The sequence below is a fragment of the Pseudorasbora parva genome, chromosome 12 (assembly GCF_024679245.1).
Source record: "Pseudorasbora parva isolate DD20220531a chromosome 12, ASM2467924v1, whole genome shotgun sequence".
NCBI classification, from domain to species: Eukaryota; Metazoa; Chordata; class Actinopteri; order Cypriniformes; family Gobionidae; genus Pseudorasbora; species Pseudorasbora parva.
This window is the reverse complement of record NC_090183.1, coordinates 11,873,909-11,894,984: the sequence shown is the minus strand read 5'-3', so window position 1 is coordinate 11,894,984 and position 21,076 is coordinate 11,873,909. Positions and strand designations below refer to the sequence as shown.

General features: G+C 37.3%; 1 protein-coding gene and 1 long non-coding RNA gene across 4 annotated transcripts in view; one reads left to right on the top strand and one right to left on the bottom strand.

The window, feature by feature from the left end:
• Positions 1–11,547: 11,547 nt before the first annotated feature.
• LOC137093998 (uncharacterized) overlaps positions 11,548–21,076 on the bottom strand; it is a 50,993-nt gene continuing 41,464 nt past the window's right edge. Inside the window, exons 3-4 of one of the 2 annotated variants that reach the window (XR_010908583.1) lie at positions 16,403–16,487; positions 11,548–11,679 (exon numbers count right to left, since the gene is read on the bottom strand). This is a non-coding gene — a long non-coding RNA (uncharacterized lncRNA). The remainder of the gene's footprint in view (positions 11,680–16,402; positions 16,488–21,076) is intronic. The other variant, XR_010908584.1, reaches the window with a different exon arrangement.
• The window catches only part of xirp2a (xin actin binding repeat containing 2a), a 48,436-nt gene continuing 38,940 nt past the window's right edge, over positions 11,581–21,076 (top strand). For both annotated transcript variants that reach the window (XM_067459113.1, XM_067459112.1), the window contains exon 1: positions 11,581–11,766. In XM_067459113.1, the coding sequence (XP_067315214.1) occupies positions 11,581–11,766 (186 nt within the window). The remainder of the gene's footprint in view (positions 11,767–21,076) is intronic.

The following is a 21,076-nucleotide window of genomic DNA, read 5'->3' as shown; positions in this document are numbered from 1 at the left end:
GTCAAAATGGGGTGCTGTGTGTACATTAATGAAATTTTTTTTTACTTAAATGATTTTAGCAAATGGCTGCAATATATGAGTGAAAAAGGGTCTGAATAATTTCCATACTCGCTGCGTGTGTATGTGTGTGTGTATATATATATATATATATATATATATATATATATATATATATATATATATATATATATATATATATATATATATATATATATATATATATAAACATTGTTGAATAGATGTTGAGTGCAATTAATCACGATTAATCGATTTGACAGCACATATCTTCCAAATCTAAAACCATTCCGTGCATAGGTGCAGGTTAACCTGTCAGTGGATGTCTACTGAAAAAATATTTTCCTCGTTTTGAAGTTCAATGTCTGTCGCCAAGCAACGGCAACACCCTGAGTTCTGCTGAATAATGCGATTATGACATGAGCTCTTCTGTTGAACTAGTGGTGGTGATTTTGTATGTATATACTGGCACGCTGTATCTCACCTCTGTACTCAACTCTGTAGAGGAGCACTTTTACACGCCACTTAAACTGTCATTTGGATGCATGTGATCGGTGTGCGAGAGGTGTACGTGCGAGTGTGAAAGAGAAAAAGAATATGAAAGAGATCTATATGTGTTTTGACTGTATGTACTGGGGCCACCATCGATGTGCTTTATTCTCATTTTATTTGTTTATAATGTAAATAGTAGTTTAAAGCTCATGTTATGTTTTGTTTACATTTTTTTTTTTTTTTTTTTGCACAGTGCTACATGTGAAGGCCAGGTCCTGGTTTTAAATGTACATAAAAATTTATGAAGCAATCAGTGGTTGTCATATTTCATTCGTAGTGTGGTAGTAAACTGCATGCACTATATTAACCGATTACATGGTGACGTTATTTTAAAAGCCAAAAGAATAAAGATCATATTTTTTGTACCAAAGTTAAACTTATTATATTGGTTATTACACTCTGAAAGTACATTGCAAATATCATTTTGAGAGAGAATCACATCAGAGAGCTACAAACTTTTTGTTGGGTTACTGGAAAATGTTTATGATTTGCAAGCGTGTACCTTTTGTTTTGAATGTGCAATATAAAATGATTTCCTCTGAAGCGGAGCAGTTTGCAGACATCCACTGTCGTTTTCCAAAATAAAGCACATTTTGGGAAACCAGTGACTGAAAAGCCTAAGACAGTTATTTTGAAAATGTTTTTGTCAAATATGAAGCATTTGTCCCGGTCTATCGGCTGTATTGGTAAATTTGTGCCATTCAAAAATGAATAAATAATCCAAATATAACAAATAGCTATCAGTCGATAGAGCCATTATTTTGTGAACATTTAAGAATGTACCAATTTTGCCAAGTGAGACATATTCTGGATACAATTTTGTTGAACCTGGAACCTAAAATGTAGTCCTAACCTTCTCCCTGCCCCTAAACATAACCCTACCAATAAGTTATCGCTAATATCGGAGGGAAGTTATACATGAGTAACACTGATGTAGAAGCACCTAACCCTGGTTGTAAGCCTAAACTTGCCCCTCTCTGATTCTGATTGGTTGATTTCAGCACTGTTCCAGGATCAACAAAGACATTGAACTAGGAACCCAGACGGCAACATATCCACAGCAGCATTCCACACCAGATGTGGCCCAGATCTGTGCCGACACTATATGTTGCTGTCTGGGGTTGTACTTGGTGAAATTACACTCACCTTAAAGGGATAGTTCACACAAAAATTAAAATTAGCCCATGATTTCCTCACCCTCAAGTCATCCCAGGTGTCTTTCAGACGAGTACAATTGGAGTTCTATTCAAAATGTCCTGGCTAATCCAAGGTTAATACTGCTAGTGAATGGCTGTTTCTGTTTTGAAGTCCATAAAAGTGCATCTATCCATCATAAAAGCGCTATACACAGCATTCTGGGGGGTTAATAAATGCCTTCTGAAGCGAAGCAATGCGTTTGTGTAAGAGAAATAGCCACTAAAGTTAGACATTACACTTTGTAAAGTTTTAAATATGGATATTTTTCTTACACAAATGCATTGCTTCACTTCAGAAGGCCTTTATTAACCCATGGAGCCGTGTGGAAGTTATACGATGGATAGATACACTTTTATGAACTTCAAAACAGAAACAGCCATTCACTGCCAACATAAAGCTTGGATTAGCCATATAACTCTGATTGTATTTGTCTGAAAGAAGAATGTCATATACACCTAGGATTGGTTGAGGGTGAGAAAATCATGTGCTTATTTTCATTTATGGGAGAACTATCCCTTTAAGAATGTACCCCACTTCACCTCTGGACATCACAAATCACTGCTGAAAAAAGGACAAGATAAATGGAAGGGGGTGTAGAAGAGAGGTAAGAGATGCACAAACAGAAGAGGGTCTAAATTTAGTCTGTTCGGTGAGATTAACGGCTGCAATCATTGTAGTACTGCTAGACTCCTGTTTCAACACACCCAAGTGTGTGTGTGTGTGTAGATGGAGAAACACTCTGTAATCAGGAGTGACCCTGCTGGAGTGCCTTTCTTCCTGTTGCCTGGCAACCTGACATCACGGTACACCCTTCAGTGATTGATCACACAGCGCCTACCCATAGTGCTCTGGGGCTTTCAGCAGGCTTTCCCCAACCAACACCCCTTATTCTCTGTGTCTCTCATCCTCTCTCTCCCACACTCACTCATTCATGCTTTCTGTTCAGTCATAGAGACAGACAGGCTTGCGTTTCTTGATGTCACACTGTCCCTGTGGGATTCTTTAGACAGCTGGAGATGAGTGCGCTTGTTTATGCATACACACTGATAAGGTTCTTTATGATCTGAAAGTGTGTTTGCTTGTCTCCATAATTTTAGTCCAAAGAAAATTAATTAAAATTCCAAACCAAACCACCAATTCAAGCTTAAAGAGGGTGGGGTTGTTGAGTGACGTACCAAAGCCAGATTTCAATAGTCTCATTCTAAATAGCCCAAAGCGCCCTCTTGTGGTTGAATGATGGGCACACATCGGTCGTATGATCTATGATGGACGTTTGCCCTTCACACGCAAAATGTGGCTTTGCACAACGTGAACAGGGATTTTTTATTTATTTATACCTGTCTTAAAGGGGCCATATTTTATATACTGCACATTTTATATCATGTTTTTTTGATAATGTGATAAAGTAACTAATATAAAACAATTAAAAACGTAATTCAAGAGATTATTTTTTACTACAACGATTTATATTTTAAATTGCGCAAGAGGTCGGAAACTTTCAACAATTTTGTCAGGGGTTGTGTTTAAAACAAATGTATTTTCTTGGTATGTAATTTCATGATTTTTATAATGTTTAATATTTTTTCATTAACATTTTGTTAAAAGTTTGTAAAGAGATTATAAAATGAATCCATATAAAATGAGCAGTTTAGTCTACATTTTCTGAAGAGACACTCTCACTATATCTCATGTTTGAGCTTCTGCAAGAACCAGCAGGTTCGGTTGAGCTTCTGTCCACTGATCAATGTTTATATGTGAAGCCTACCTTAAATCTGCTATCATGTTTAAAGTTAAATGAAGATGTAGGCTATTAAATGTTTTAGTTAGCTCAACTTAACGTGCTTTTAGGACTCACTTATGCGGTACATTTATTTTATGTAATTTCATAATTCTATTGTTTTAAATGGTAAACTACAAAAGGTTATACTTTAATGTCATTTCTATTGAAAAAATTTTCATATACAGTAAAGGCCAAAAGTTTGGACACAGTATTTGTAATGTTTTTGAAAGAAGTGTCTTCTGCTCATCAACCCTGCATTTATTTGATCAAAAATACATGATTTATTTATATTTGTGATATATTATTACAATTTAAAATATTTCGTTTTTAATTTATTGTACTTTGAATTATCATTTATTTCTGTGATGCAAAGCTGAATTTTCAGGATGGTTCCTCCAGTCTTCAGTGTCTCATGATGAAATATTCTGATTTATTATGAGTGTTGGAAATAGTTCTGCTGCCTAATATATTTGATGAATAAAAGGTTCAAAAGAACTGCATTTATTCAAAATAAAAACATATTTTCAAATAATATAGATCTCCTTTACTATCAATTTTTATCAATTTAACACATCATTGCTGAATAAAATTATTGATTTATTTTAAAAAAAGAAAAAAAAGGACTGACCCTAAATTACTGACCAGTAGTGTACATTGTTGTTACAAAAGATTTCAACTTTTAAAACATTTGCTTCTCTTTTTTTCTTTTTTACTTTTTATTCATCAAAGTATTATAAAAAAAAAGTATCACAGGTTATGAAAAAATATTAAGCAGCAGAACTGTTTCCAACTTTGAAAATGAATCATCATGAATGATTTCTGAAGGCTCGTGTGACACTGAAGAGAGGAATGATCCTGAAAATTCAGCTTTGATCACAGAAATAAATGATCATTTAAAGTATAATTAATTGAAAAACAGTTATTTTAAATTGTAATAATATATCATAATATTCTTTTTTTTCTGTATTTTTGATCAAATAAATGCAGGCTTGAGGAGCAGAAGAAACTTCTTTCAAAAACAAAAGTGTCCAAACTTTTGGCCTGTACTGTATTTAAATGTGTGATTACACATTTTGTAAAGTTTAAATTGTAATTTTGTACATTTAAGTACTTTTAAGTACACACTATTAAAATTATAATAAAGTACTTAATGTGCAGCTTTAGTGTGTTGAGCAACACATCAAAATAAAACAAAAAGCGTAGTTCTTTAAAGCACAACAAAATATGATTTAAAAAATTGTTTCAAAGTTTGCAATGTGCACTTTTTAAAAGTGTATAAAGAAATATATGAAAGTGTATATGTATACCCTCTTTAAGTACACTTAAATGGACTATTATGCCATGAAAAGAGCACTTCTTTTCACAAGGGTCTTTTGTGTGTGTGTGTGTGTGTGTGTGTGTGTGTGTGTGTGTGTGTGTGTGTGTGTGTGTGTGTGTGTGTGTGTGTGTGTGTGTGTGTGTGTGTGTATGCTGTGAGTAACTGCTTCTGAATGCCACCAGCTCAATTTTTCCACAAAGTAAAAATGTGGGAAAATAAAAGAAAGAGCCTGATGTAAAAAAAGGGAGGTGGGTGGAAACCAGCTCACCATCTGTATTTGCATTAAAGGGCAAGTACAGAAATTTGACCAAACTCAACAAGATACAAAAAAAAACTCCTATAAATGTGCTGCTGATGGATAAAAGTACTAAAAAAATGTTGCTAGTGTTGCTTTAAAGGAACCATGCATTTAACTCTTTGAGCTGTGCTTCACCGTGGAATCTCATATTGCCAGAAGAAGTAGGTCAATTGAGGACAGAGAGGAAGGAACAGAGAAAGACAACGTCGATCCAACCTCAAACTCTGCTCTTTACCAAAGACTGGAAGAACTGAGATCACATAGATTCAACCAACACATGGTCAAATATACAGTACAATATTTTACTACTGTATAAATTAAACCCTAATAATTCCAGAGGCAGGGTATTGCATGATAATTTCACCAATAGATGTTTTCATGAGATTGAAAATGAGCTCAAACAATACAATAGAGCGCCATTTAAAGAGTCTCGGACCGAACAGCTAATGAATGCACATTACAAGAACATAAAAATTCCTTTTTTAGGAGGGCTGAGTTCTTCCCCATTATAAACAAAAATGTCACAGGGCCTTCCAGGGCATGAGAAAACTAATGTGAAACTTCTGGACTTTCAGTCTTTGGTTGTCAGGTGTTGATATAGTTTACCATGAGAACTGAACTGGTGATTGTTTCTAAAGGATATGTGTAAGGCCCTCTGCTGTTTCACATTTATTAGCTGCTACGCTCAAAAAAATTATTTCTCAAAAGTAATATTCAAACTGATATTTAATTTTCATAGGACAGTTGGAATATAAAAAGGGATAGTTACTCATAGAGATTCACAGCAAATCAGCAACCTAAATTTAAAGGGATAGTTCACCCAAAAGGTAAAAAAAAAAAGGAATCTTCTGTCATCATTTACTCACCCTCATGTTGTTCCAAACCTACTTTCCTTCTTCTTCTGTGGAACACAAAAATGGTATTTTGGAGAATGTTGGTAACATTTTGTTGACCATTGACACCAAAAAAAAAAAAAAAAAATGCTGAGACATTTCTCAAAATATCTCCTTTTATGTTCCACAGGAGACAGAAAGTCATACAGGTTTGGAATAACATGAAGGTGAGAATTTTCATTTTGGGTGAAATATCCCTAAACTTTCTGGATTTAGGTGGCTGCTTTGCTGAGTATTGTAGACACATTTTTGAAACACACACACCGCCCTATATGTCACCGTTTGTTTTTGTGACATATGGGGACATTCCATAGGCGTAATGGTTTTTATACCGTACAAACTGTATTTTCTATCCCCTTACACTGACCCTATACCTTAACCTACCCATCACAGGAAACTTTCTGCATTTTTACTTCCTGTATGATTTATAAGCATTTTGAAAAGTGAGGACATGGCCAATGTCCTCATAAGTCACCCTCTCCTTGTAATACCTGTGTCATACCCATGTCATTATACACATTTGTGTCTTCATATGTCACAAAAACATGCCCCCCCCCCCCCCCCCCACACACACACACACACACACAGACAAAAAAAACTAATCTGGCCCTCTTGCAAGATGTCTAGAAATATAAGCAAGACAAAGCAGTTTAATGTTTGTGCTATTAAAGCTTGAATGAGTAACCTTTAGCTGAGTGTTTGTCTCTGTATTTCAGTGTGTGTGTGTGTGTACTGTGTAGTACTGTATGTAAGATGAGTGGACAGGCCTGTAAGCGAGCTGTGTTTCTGTGGGTTGAATAATGCATTTCTCTGACGTTCTCCTCCTCTCTCTCTCCTTACATCCGTGTCTTACTTCTCTTATCATTAGTTTGCATTAACCTGACCCCATCATTCCCTCTCCTCCATTATCTCTCCTGCTCTATACTTGCAAGCTCCGTCTTTTCGCCTCATCAGGCATTCTTCCAGTCTCCTCAGTGAAGTACAGGCATCCACTGTAGCAGAAGGTAAGAGTGTGTGAATCTAGGTCATATCTTTTCACCTGTCTCTGATCCATGACTCAACCGTCTGAACGTGTCCTGCCTAGAATTCATTTACTTAAGTAATGCTGGTCACAGGATCCTCCCCCTGGTTTATATATACAATGGTTTTCCTCCATTCATCCATTCATCCGTCTGTCTATGGCCATTTCCTGTAAGATACATGCAGTCATGATAAAAGTGTTCACAATAAAAATGAGTTTGAGCACAGCAGCCGATTTTTGCATTTAGCATCTATGGTATGCTGTTCATTACCACAGGAAATAATTTCAACTGTTTTTAAAAACAAACTGAAATATGCATGAGTAACACAATGTCCTAACCAGGTGCAACATTCTGTAGTGATAAAAGCTCCCTCTTCCATGTAAAAACCCATTACAGTTTGTCATACTGAGCTGTGTCCATTGCATGATATCTATTTACGCCGGGTAGCCCCGCCCACTGTGAATCTCATTGGCTTAAAATCTCTCTCTACAGTACTGTAGCTACATTATAATTCAAAAGTATGGGGTGGATAAATGTTTAAAATAAGGCTGCATTAATTTGACCAAAATACAGAAGAAAAAACCTGTAATAATGTGGCTTATTATTACAATTTGAACGTTTTTTATTTTTAAAAATGTAATCAAGCTAATCAGAAATCATTGTAATGTTCTGTTTATTAAAAACTAATTACAATTGAAAATAGTACTGCTTAATATTTCTGTGGAATTAAAAAGGTTATAAGAAGAGTGTTTGTTTGAATTAGATCCCCCAAACAACAGAAATATTATAATCGCATGAAAAAATATGGCCGGATTTGACTTACAATATAATGTTATAACATGTTCAAATAAAGCATTGTATAAAATTAGCCTGACGTGGTCATGCTCAATTCTAGTCAGAATATGAGTCTGAAACTGCTCCATTGGGCTGTGATTATGGGGCGTGTTTCAACCAAACCAGGAAAGGCATCGATTGGACAGACATACAACCAATCAGAGCAACAAAGCAACGCATTGTCAAATGTCAACAGACATAGTTGAACTGCACTGTGTTGCCAAGTCCGCGTTTTTTCCCCCGCGGGTTGTTTTCTATTTCCGCGGCATGAAGCGTCTATTATGTGATATATAGACCCATGAGTGCGAATTTTAGCAGGGAACCTTGCCAAAATAACACACCTTTTACCCCCCAAACGCATTTTTTCCCCCAGAGAACCCCCCGAGAAGCTATTGTTTTGGGCTGTAGTTGGTGGATTTTGTTGTAAAAACTTGGCAACCCTGTCTGCATGCGCTAGAATAAACGATCTTTGCCAGTGTTGTAAAAAAATAAAAGAATTTATTGATACACAGAGTACTTACCCAACATGATCATCATTTTTGAGAGAAATTGTGAAGGTGAATGCATATACAAACAAGCTCTCCGTTTAGGATTCGAGTAAATATAATACAAGCCCCTTTGATGACGTGATGATAAAGTTACTGTTGTTTATCTGTCCATCATTGTCTAAAGCCCGCCCTGATGATTTCATTGGTCCAGACAGTTTCCATTCGGGGATAATTACTCCTCTATGGAGCGAGGCCAGAACGAACTGCCCGACCTAAAAATGTTGTGGGCGGGGCTGAGTTCGGCTGGCATCCAGGCTAGTATAAAATAATAAACCTAGCTAATATTCCAGCCTTGTTCGACACACGTAAGACCTCTGAAGACAATTGAAGATATGTGTGTTGAAATCCAATGGCTCATACAGGCATTCATTGACACCAATGTTTTTTTCCTCTCTCAAGACCCATAAAAGGCACTAAAGACGTCTTTACAAAGCCCATCTCACTACAGTGGCTCTGCAATCATTTTATGAAGTGACAATAATATTTTTAGTGTGCTAAAAAACTTAATAAGGACTTATATAGGGATGGGCAAATTCAAAACAATGTTTCAAACGGTTATGAATCAGCGTATTGATTCATGATTCAGTTCAGTCGCCAATGTCACATGATTTCAGCAGTTTGACACACGCAAGTGTAGGAAAGTGAAGACATTAGCACTATTCGCATGGGATTAGTATTATATGGACCTCTGTGATTTAGAAATTAGTCCGCCACATCTGAATTGTGTGTGACACATTCACACGGGATAAGCAAAGCCTGTGATTTTACTCGACTTTAATGACTCATCTCCCAGATATGACGTCAAGACTTGTAGGCCTACATGTTTTTTTCGTTATATAGCTGTATGAAATCATAAACAGTCTGTATCAATATCAGTATCAATATCATTTTGATTGTTTTATAGTAATACAAATTATTTCATTCAGTTAGAGAACAGATGCTATAATTAAAAACAGAACTGAGCACAGACCAGCTGCAGGAGTCAGATTTCATTCATCACGAGTGAGAAGCTGACAACATACGGCGGAAGACTCAGTTTCAAAGCTAAATGTAAAAGCGCTCATTTAAGCGAGCTTGCCTACTAACTTGCCTACATCTAGCTGTTCTGTTGTTCTATTTTTCATTAAGAATAGTTTTGATATTAATATTAAATACACCATTCAATCAGTATGCTCCCAAATTGGTACGTATTCTAAAGTGAAAGTAATCCGTACGGCCACATGGGAATCCATAACGGTGCGCATGCAGCCTCCATTCTTCGTGACAGATAGGCTAAAGATAGAAATGTGCACAGGAAATAAAAACCTTGCAAAAATATATACGATCCGCCTAATCCTGTTCAAATCACAGAGATGTCGATTCACACAGGGCTATTATCACAGTACCTCGGTGTTTGGCGAAATAAGGTAGCGCTTTTGCGGGGGAATTTTTACATTACAAATTACAGACATGGCCGATTCGCACAGGATTAAGATCACAGACATTCTCTGCAATTATTACAAATCACCAGAGATGCCCAGTGGGTTTGTATTTTTAGCCTAGAAATCTAGACCCACCCTAGCGGCAGCAAATCTAATATGCCCGCAAGTGTCGTCTAGCAACTCTCAATACCCTTCTGAGCTGTATTCCCCTAACTCTTGCCGGGCCAATAACATTGTGTATAGTCGGTGGGCGGGGCCATAATGACGACAGCCGAGTTGCGTTTGCGTGCTTCTAGTCTGGAAGACTCTGGAAGACTTGGAGTTAAGCTTTTCTCTGAGAACGGCACTGAAGTCATTCTTAAAAAGGGAAGATGTGTTCGGAGTTTTGCCGACCGGATACGACGAATGTTTAATCTATCAACAAGCTCTGTTTCACCTTCGTTGCTCTGGTTGGTTATAGCGCTATCCTATCGCGTGCAGATGGAGTTTGAAAGACAACCGTTTATCCCGCCCCTCGGATTGAGCCCTGTCTATGGTGAGTTTCCAGACCAAACATCTTGATGTGAGTCTGGCTTGTCAGGCTATTGCTATTGCACACAACAAAAATTCTTGTCACTTCATGGTTGAACCGCTTTAGTCACATGGACTCTTTTTACAATGATCTTTCCTTTTTGGGCATTGAAATGGGTCATTGTGTTGTCTATGTGGGGTCAAAAATATCTTAATTTGTGTTCCGAAGATGAACAAAGGTCTTAGTTTGGAACGACATGATGGTGAGTAATTCATGACAGAAATTACATTTTTGGGTAATTTATCCCTTTAATAGAGAAAAGCCTAACTTATATTAAACTTAAAAACTTCATAAACATGAAAAGATGGATTATGGAAATCAGGCACTGCAAAGGGAGTTTGGTATAAATGTTATTGTCACCATGATTTTTTTACTATTGTAATTGTAAAATTTTATTCCTCATCATACACAGAGCAAGTACAAGTAAGTTTTTCACGTAGTATAATATAACGCTGGAATTTATTGCCACGCTAAAATTGATTTTTTTCAGATATAAAGTGGCAACTATGAGATAAAATCTCTAAATTTTGGCTTTATAAGTCGCAATTGGTAACTCTAATGTGTCAATCACAGTAGGCCTATCATAATTTTGTCAAATATGGTAGGCCTACCATAATATTCTTTATTTAAATAAATGGCTTTTTTGCAGGATACTGTCTCTGGGTGGGTTCTTTTTTTTAGGAAATGTGTGTAAGCAGAAAGGAAAGGGTGTTGGTGTCAAAGCCGTGAGGAGGGCTGTGGTCAAGTTTCCATGATTTGTTCAGGGGTGATGTTTGTTTCCTGTTGGCAGGAGTGTGTGTTTGATTATGTTTAACTCAACTGCAGTGCTTTTGAAACCCTTAACTTTGGCATTCTGTGTGTGTGTGATTGTGTTTACTGGAACGAAATTCATTGCATGAGTTCAGAGAGAAGTTTTTTTTCCTTCTTTTCTTTTTCTCCTCCTTCAAGGCTGTCCTCGGTTTGTCCGTCTGGTTCGGCCTCCCAGACACCACAACTGTGCCACGCAGTCCTTCCTCCACATCCCTCTCTCGCTCTCTTTTCCTCTCTCTCGCCGTATCTCTCTTCCTCTGTCCACTCTAGTGGTCCTCTCTGTTCTCGTGGGGGAGGCTGGAATATCTGGTTTCCTGAACAATGGAAACTCAATCAGGAAATGGACCCGAGGTGTTGAAAGAAGGAGAGTACGCTCGTTCATCTCCTCTCGCCCAGCGGCCTGCGGACGCTAAAGAGAACCTGGAAGGGAACAAGCACATTGAGAAGTTTGACATCCCACTCAACAGTCTGAAGCAAATGTTTGAGAAACCGCCGGCGCAACATGTGGTGAGTCTCAGAGCGAAAGAGAAAGAATGAGAGAATAAGAATGGAAAGAAGACTAATTGTGAGCTTTTGCATCTGTCTGTTGATAAAGAGATAGAGTGTGAGCATTCACATTTGATTTTAATATATTTCATTGGTGGCTGCAACCGATATTATAGCCATTCAAAATCAAATCTGCAGTGTACTGGCATTTGTTTAAGGTCAGTTTGTTTCCCCTCATCATTCTTTAGTATTTAAATTATTTGTGTACATTTCTTTGTTGTTTTGTTGACTTACAACTGTCTCTGTCTGCGTGCTAATGTTTGAAAATTACAGTAACAGATAATGTATTGAAAGACATGGATAGCACACTCTAAAAAATGCTTGGTTAAAAACAACCCAAGTTGGGTTGAAAATGGACAAACCCAGAAATTGGGTTGTTTGGACCCAGTGAATGGACCCATTCAAACAACCCAAATTCTGGGTTTGTCCATTTTCAACCCAACATGGGTTGTTTTTAACCCAGCATTTTTTAGAGTGCAGTTAACTTTGGGATATAGTATACATTTACGCATTTGTCCGTGACTTACACTGCACTTAAGGTACACATTTACATTTCTCATTTCCTGCTTTCCCTGGGAATCGAACCCATGACCTTGGTGTTGCTAGTACTACGCTCTATTGTTTGAACTACAGGAAAGGACGTTTTAGTTTTAGTTAACAACAAACACACATTCTTTGAAGCACATTCACTGGTTAGAGAGTAATGCTACTTAAAATTTTGGGGTCAGCAAAGATTTATTAATGCTATTGAAAAACGTGTCTTACTCACTTTAGGGATGCATTTATTTGATAAAAAATACAGTAAAACAGTTATATTGTTAAATGATTTTCACACTTTCCAGGGCCTTGCACACAATTTGATGGGAAGGTGCTCAAGTGAAAAAAATGAATCCCGCTTATAATTATTTATAAAAAGTAAAGTTATATATTGCTGATCAACTTTTAATTTACTACAATATAGAGCTGTAAAACCAATTCAATTAAACAGTATCTACAATATCAAGTTGTGCAAAAATAGTGGCAGCAAGTTGTAATAATTGATAAGTGAATCATAGAATCATCCATTCAACCGATTCATTCAAAACTGGCTGATATATTCACGAACGAAGCAACTGTCCACTGACTTTATGAATGTGTCATTGAATCATTGTCTCACCTGATTCATTCAGAAACGATGAATTGTTTACACTGCTTGACGGAGGGCATGTCTCTAAAGCTTGGTCATTATGACAACAGCCAGTCACATTACTTCCAGCTTGGACTAGGGTATTTACATAAAGGCGATCTGATTGGCTGACGCCTGCATTGGGGCTTGAAAAGTTTTTTTTTTTTTTAACTTCTGCCGCATGCAACGCCAGTGACGTGACACAATGGAAACTACAATTCAGTTTGGCAACGCATGACATCATCCATTCAAAATAAATTAGAAGCATTAAAGGGTTAGTTCACCCAAAAATGAAATTGATGTCATTAATGACTCTCCCTAATGTCATTCCACACCCGTAAGACCTCCGTTCATCTTCAGAACACAGTTTAAGATATTTAATATTTAGTCCGAGAGCGTATGCAAGTGTATGCACACTATACTGTCCATGTCCAGAAAGGGAATAAAAACATCATCAAAGTAGTCCATATGTGACATCAGTGGGTTAATTAGAATATCTTGAAGCATCGAAAATACATTTTGGTCCAAAAATAACAAAAACTATTACTTTATTTAGCATAGCTTCCGTGTTTGTTTTTGATTTTCAAATAAAGATTCAAATGGTCATGAATCAGCGTATTAAATCATGATTTTCGGATTGTGTGCCAAACTCACAAATTGCTGAAATCACGTGACATTGGCGATCTGAATCATGAATCAATACGCTGATTCACAACCATTTGAATCTTTATTTGAGGACTGAAAACAAAAAGGGAAGAGAAGGCGATGCTGAATAAAGTCATAGTTTTTGTGTTTTTTGGACCAAAATGTATTTTCGATGCTTCAAGAGATTCCAATTAACCAACTGATGTCACATATGGACTACTTTGATGATGTTTTTATTCCCTTTCTGGACATGGTAGGTATAGTGTGCACCTTAAACTGTGTTCTGAAGATGAACGGAGGTCTTACGGGTGTGGAACGACATTAGGGTGAGTCATTAATGACATTAATTTCATTTTTGGGTGAACTAACCCTTTAACGCTGATGCCCTTGTGAATGCACCTTTAATAGAGGAGTGCAGGTATGACAAATGTATGTCGTTTTCCTCGACAAAAACCCAATAGGATTTTCTCATAGTCTTTTGGATTATCACAAAAAACAAGCTCTGTGATCAACAAAAGTCTATGGCTGCGTCCGAAATCCGAAAATGTGAATAGTAATGTCCATTGGATGTGCACTTCAGAATGTTGCTGGAAGTAGTAGGTCATCCGGGTACTTTTCGCCCACTGGCGTACTGTTTTTCGCATATAGTAGAGAAGTATTCGATTTCGGACGCAGCCTATGATACACGTTTTGTCCATCAAGAAAATTATTACAGATGAACACAACTTTTATTAATTTTGAAGCCTAAATGCAATCACCAGAAGTAAAAAGCTAAAGGGAGGCTATAAACGAACTACACCACAGTTCTTCCGTTTAAACGTTTTCAACAACTCTTCCAGTTATCTCAAAACATTTCCCCAGAACATTTGAGTTAGAATAGTTCATAAGAGCACAATTATGAGCACAATGAGGCTGTAAAAGCCGACTGAGTTTACCTGTTCGGTGTGATGACATAATCTCCTCAACACTCTCTGTAGTCCCATTTAGCCAATTGTTAGCGACCTCCTTTTTCAAGACACGTAACAGCATCAAATAAATCATGATTGGGGTAATATTGATATATTTTTTGCCATAGAATATGACACCACAGACCTAATTTCAGCCATTTAAATAAAATCACATTCAAAAAACCCATTGACTTTGATATGAGGGAACCGGAAGTGCTAAAATGCTAATTCGCTTCTGCGTTTTGGACTACAAAGTAATGTCATACCTGCACGTCTCTAAACCAAAACACTGCTATGTGTGTTGCTGGGAGACGCAGCTTTGTTTGGAACTATTTTCGTTGGCCAAATAAAAACATTTGAAAACATTCAAAATCGACAATGCTGTGACTATGATCAAATCATAAAATCAAGTTGTTTATTAAAAAAATCAACTTGTTTATTGAATGTATGTTGTATAAAATGAATATCGCATTTTGCAGTTGTGCTGATATTTGAGAAAATAGCCATCTTTCTTGTGTGTTGTGTGTTTTCACAGAAAAATAGGGTGTCAAAATTGTACCTTTAGCTTGTTGCTGGGGCAGTACCCTTAAAAGGACATCTTTGTACCTTTTTTAAAAGGTGCATATTAGTACCTTTGAGTACAAATGCGTACCTTAAGGTACTACTATGAACCTTTTTGTGGTAAAAATGGTACAATGTTGTTCTTTTAAGGGTACTGCCCCAGCGACAAGCTGTTGTACCCCTAAAGGTACAATTTTGACATCCTATTTTTCTGTGTGTTGCAACTAAATTAAGTTATACACACAAAAAACTTTTGATAGCTTTTCCAGCCTTGCACAATGTTGTTTTGATTCATCGCCAGATAAGCGCCAGTAGATGCTTGTTGTTAAATCGCATCAGTAACTCTTTTGCCGTAAGCTGGTTATTTTCATTTTTAAAGTTTTATATGGATATTTTTCCAACACACAAATGCATCGCTTTGCTTCAGAAGGCCTTTAACCCCCCAGAGTCATATATAATTTATGATGGATAGATGCACTTTTATGGACTTCAAAACAAATCAGCCATTCACTGCCATTACAATGCTTGGATTAGCCAGGACATTTTTTATATAACTCTGATTGTATTCGACTGAATGAAGAATGTCATATACACCTAGGATGACTTGAGGGTGAGTAAATCATGGGCTAATTTTCATTTTTTGATGAACTATCGCTTTAATGTAAAATGTAAAATGCTCTGCTAATATTTAGAGAAAATGAATAGAAAGGAAAAGTAAAGTGACCTGGATCATTCTTTCTATGGACTAGTTTTGGTTTTACTTGCAATAAACCTGCGATAGTTCTGTTTTTTTATTAAAGCATACTTACAGTTTAATCAGCTATGTTATCAAAAGACCAGCTTAGGCTGGCATGATTTCCTATGCTGGTTCATGCTGATTTATGCTGGTTTGGTCTAGTTTGGAATATAGCCAAGCTGTTTAGCAACACAAATTAGCTGGTGAAACTGGTCAACCAGCATAATCTTTACTGGGTTGGTTACCAGCATAAAATCTTACTGTATGTTTTTTTTTTTTTTCATGAGGGTCACAAATTAAGTTGTTCAAAAGTTCGTACTTAAGTTACCATGCTAAGTTTAGTGTTCAACAGTCAGAGTTCAGTGAAGTGACACTAATGGGAGGGCTGAGAATGAAAAATTAATGTCACCAGGAATGAGAAATAAGTGTTACAAGAATGGAGATTGAAATAGCAGACATGAAAGGGGTAAGAAAAGATTAATAGAGACGGTAGATTAAGAGAGCTGATCAGTTTAAATTATGTGTATTTCATAGTTTTCCTACCTTGGCAAACTGTTCTGCGCTGGAAAGCTCTTGTTTTGCTGGCCTTTTACATAGGAACATTTAATCCCTTAAATTAAATTGTGAGCTCGCAGAAAGAGAGACAGAGAGAAAGGTCACAATCTGGAAATGCAGAGAACGTTCATCAGTACACACACACACACACACACACACACACACACACACACACACACACACACACACACACACACACACACACACACACACACACACACACACACACACACACACACACACACACACACACACACACACACACACACACACACACACACACACACACACACACAACAAAGCTAAAGACACCCACAGAAGCAGCTACTGGCAATAAACTTGTGGGAAGCAGAGCAACTGTGCATTGACATGCTTACACACACACAAACACACACACACACGCGCACACACACACACTAAATGTTTCACTATGTTATTTAAAACTTATTTTGGGGGTTCTTTCCGCAACACTGGCTTTCGTATAAATAACCCTATAATTTGCCTGTGGGTAATTTGTGTGGGCAGAGTAAAACCAACAGAAGAAAGTGAGAGAGATATAGCGATAGACATATAAAGAGAGAGAAAGAGTTAACTAATTATTTTAGCATGGTTTGGTTTTACTCATACATAAACATAAAAAGCTGCAAGTTAAAAACAATAGGTTGAATGTTATTGAAGTTGTAATGGTGACAACTTACTCTCTATTTTCTGCATGATCAGACCCACATGCAATATGCAACAGTAGAATTGCAAAGCCCATCATTCGAAAAGTTCAACCTATAATCCTCTTCCCCCTTGCATTATATTACAGTTTAAAATTTTTTTTACACAGTTTCTGAAACAATGGCTACTTTTCTCTAAACTCTACACACAAAACTACAAAACACACACTGAACATGCAAAACATCACACATTGCAAAAGCAAACACTTCATTCAGAACTATTTTAACTCTTTTAAAAATTGTTTTTGCATAGTAACTCTACACACAAACCATCAAATGTGTTATGTATGTATTAACTATATACATGTCAAACTGCACACTTATGTAAAACACAATGTAAAAGACTTGTTGCAAGCAGGGTGGGCCCGAGAGCCTTGGGAATGGAGCGAGGCCGGAGACAAGAGTGCTAATGAGTGCCTCCTGCGCATTACAGCGGTCCTGAGTCTCATTGAGGAGCTCTGGAAGGATAAAAGGAATAGTGACGACCAGGGAGGACCAGGCCTGGACTTTATGGCGTTTTGTTTTAGTTTATTGGGCAGTCGTCCGTGAGGGTAATTTTGTTGTTGTGTTTATTTTGTGATTAAAATTGCATTCAAAGTTCGCCGGCTACCAGCTCCTTCTTCCCTTATCATTATACTTTGTTACATTGGTGCCCAAACCCGAGATGAAGCAAGGACAACGTTGACGGATGGCCCTAGTTGCTGAGGAGGTCAGGCACGAAAGAGCAGTGACCACCAGTGGATGGCGGTGGTGCTGGAGCGGAGAGGGAATGGGGAGCTCGCTACTGGGAACCCGTAGCCTGATGAGCCATTGTTGCTGCCAGGAAGTGGAGGAGTACAGAGCAGTCCACCAAGGAGCGTCCAGTACCATTGAATGGCATCACGAATGAGAGCTGTGGGAACGGAGCAAGGCCTGTGGCGTGAGTGCTATGGAGCATCACCTTCACAACACATCTGTCTCGAGTCCCACTGATGAACTTTCCAGTAACTGAACTGACTTGAGCTGTATAATGACAATATTGGCTTGTTAGAGCTGCGTTAAAGCGGAATCTTCAGGACCGCTGTTAGCCAGTTTAAACGAACTACAAGTTTAGTTAAAATGGAACCTTTTAGTGCTAAATGAAAACAAGACTAAAGTTATTTTATTTAGTTTAAAGTCACATTATGATAGTGCTCTTAGAGGTGCACTATGTAGGATTTTTGCAGTAAAATATCCAAAACTAGGTCAGTGTTATATATTTTGTTGAGTTTGTACAATATCCCAAATGTTTCCAACTATAAGTTATGAGAAAATTGCTATTTGAACCAAGGAGCTGGGACGTCTGAGGGAGTCGCCTGTCAGTTGCGTCATATCTGCATTACCCTCGGGTTTCGGTTTTATTCTGCAGAAATGCTTTACTCTTAGCAGTGTGAACATTTTACAGCAGCCACTGAGCGAACGCACAGAGTAACATCATAACATCATTTTAAACACACTTAAATGTATCTAATATGATAAACAGAGCTGCGTTATCTCATACTCATGACCGGAAAATTATTATGACCGGCGACTGTGTCGTCATAATAAAAGTCCCACTGCTCGCGAGGCGTGTGTTTGCGTAACAATCGCTCCAGCGGCCTTGCTCAGCTCCTCAACACTCGGTCCTGCTCTGCTTCATACTACAGTAACGTTATTAACCGCATCCATGAACATGATTTCACCCTGAGTCCTGTCCTGATTCTTTCCACCGGCTGTGAGGTGAAGACCACATGTCCCAAGATTCTGAGCTTAAACTTGGCGTCATCAAACTACGCCTTTGTTTTGAATAGGCGCCCTCTAGTGGATGGAAAAGTTACATAGTGCAGCTTTAATCTCAGCTATCCTTTCTCTTATATTACTCCTTGTGCAAAAAACTGTTCTTTTAGACTGCAACCTGAATTTAAAGAAGTGATCAAGCTTTTGCTATTGCTCGTACGACACTGCAAAATGTTTTTTTTGTGTCTTGTTTCCAGTCCAAATATAAAAAAATTCTAAAATCAAGATGCAGTAAAATGGCATAATATATCATGCCATGTCTTTTTTTCTGGAAAAAAATTGAACAGAAAAATAAGATATTCTGAAGGATGTCGGTACTAAGTCAATGGGGCCCATCAGCTGTTTAGTTACCAACATTCTTCGAAATATCTTCTTTTTGTGTTCGGGGTTACAGGTTTGGAACAACTTGAGGGTGAGTAAATGATGACAGAATTTTTGGGTGAACTATCCCTTTAAGTTTTAGATTTCTTCATCCTGGTGGTGAAACACAGGCCCGCTGCCTGATCGGAAGCTAGAGTCTTGATTCTGAGGGGGTTTTGGACAAGAGCAGAATGAGTGACTGGTGTTCCTGATTGAGTGGCTAATTGTTGGCTAGATAAACAGGAAGAGGAGAGAGATTGCTAGAGATCCATCTATCGTTTCTAACTGAAACATGACCTCTCCACCCCACTGTCGTTATTAATATTTCAAGAACCCTTTGCATAGACACACATACACACTCTTTCTCTCTGTCTCACTCATTCATTATTACTCAGCTAGGATATACAGAGAGACTGCCATGATTAAAGGCTGTCAGAAAGAGACTGAGAAACTTTCATTTCAGACATGAAATCCTTCTCCTGTTATTCATCAAGCACTTTAGAAAATAAAGGAACATAACTCCTCACATCCTGTTTAAAGTCCAGTTGGGTTTTAATTTAGGTTCATCCAAGGTTTAGATAACACTTTTAAGCAGGCCTTGAGATGCTGTTGTGCATTCTATCCAGTAGAGGTCACTACCAGAAAATGTAATGCTGTAAACTTCTGCCAGCAGTACTATATTAATACTGCATTATTGTCATAATGAACTGATACCTAATCCATGTTTTCCTACAGTATGTTAATCAACTAAAACTTAATAAATCTGCCTAAAATGTCAGCAAGGAAAACAATGATTCTTACTCAAATGGAGTAATTGAAACCATTGTTGAAAATGTGGTCTCAATATCAACAAATATTTTCACAGTGCTTGAGTTGATCTAATTTCATTGTTTGTTTCCTTAAGAGTAAATATGGACATTCAGGATTCAAGGAATAGAGTGAAATACTTCATAGACTCCAGTGTAAAATACCAGTGTAATCCAGCATGAATTCCCATGATGGTCCAGGGTTATGCCGGTTAGGTACATGAGTTGACTGTCCATCATAGCTACATATGCTATTTAACAGCATGAGTACGTAAGATAAAGCATGAGTAGTTCAGTACAAGCTGACAGATTTGTGACTGTCAAATATCACAAAAAAACTCAACTTCCCGCAGCCTATAAAAACAAAATACAATTTTTGTTACTTTTTTTTTTTTATTACAACCACATAAACTCCTCAAATCCTGTTTTTGTATATTTGTGGTACAAGTGTATAAAAATTCCTGAGGTCAGGGACACACACACACACACACACACACACACACACACACACACACACACACACACACACACACACACACACACACACACACACACACACACACAAACACAAACACAAACACAAACACAAACACACACACACACACACACACACATATATAGTTATTTATTTTTTAAATGAGTTTTGGGTCAAAATAACCCGAGGGAAGTGTTGACTAACATACTAAAGCAAAGTGTAAAGTGCTTGACTATAAGTTTCGATATTACATTTAAAGGTAATATTTTAAATGTAAATTGCAATTTCGTCATTACAAATGTGCAATTAAAAAAATATTTAAATAAATGATATTCAAGTTTCAATAGAAATGACAGCAAAGTATATTTAAAGGGGGGATGAAATGCTGTTTCATGCATACTGAGCTTTTTACACCGTTAAAGACTTGGATTCCCATCCTAATCATAGACAAAGTTTCAAAAACTAATGTTGGACGTTTGATGGAGTATTTCTGTGTTAAAAATAC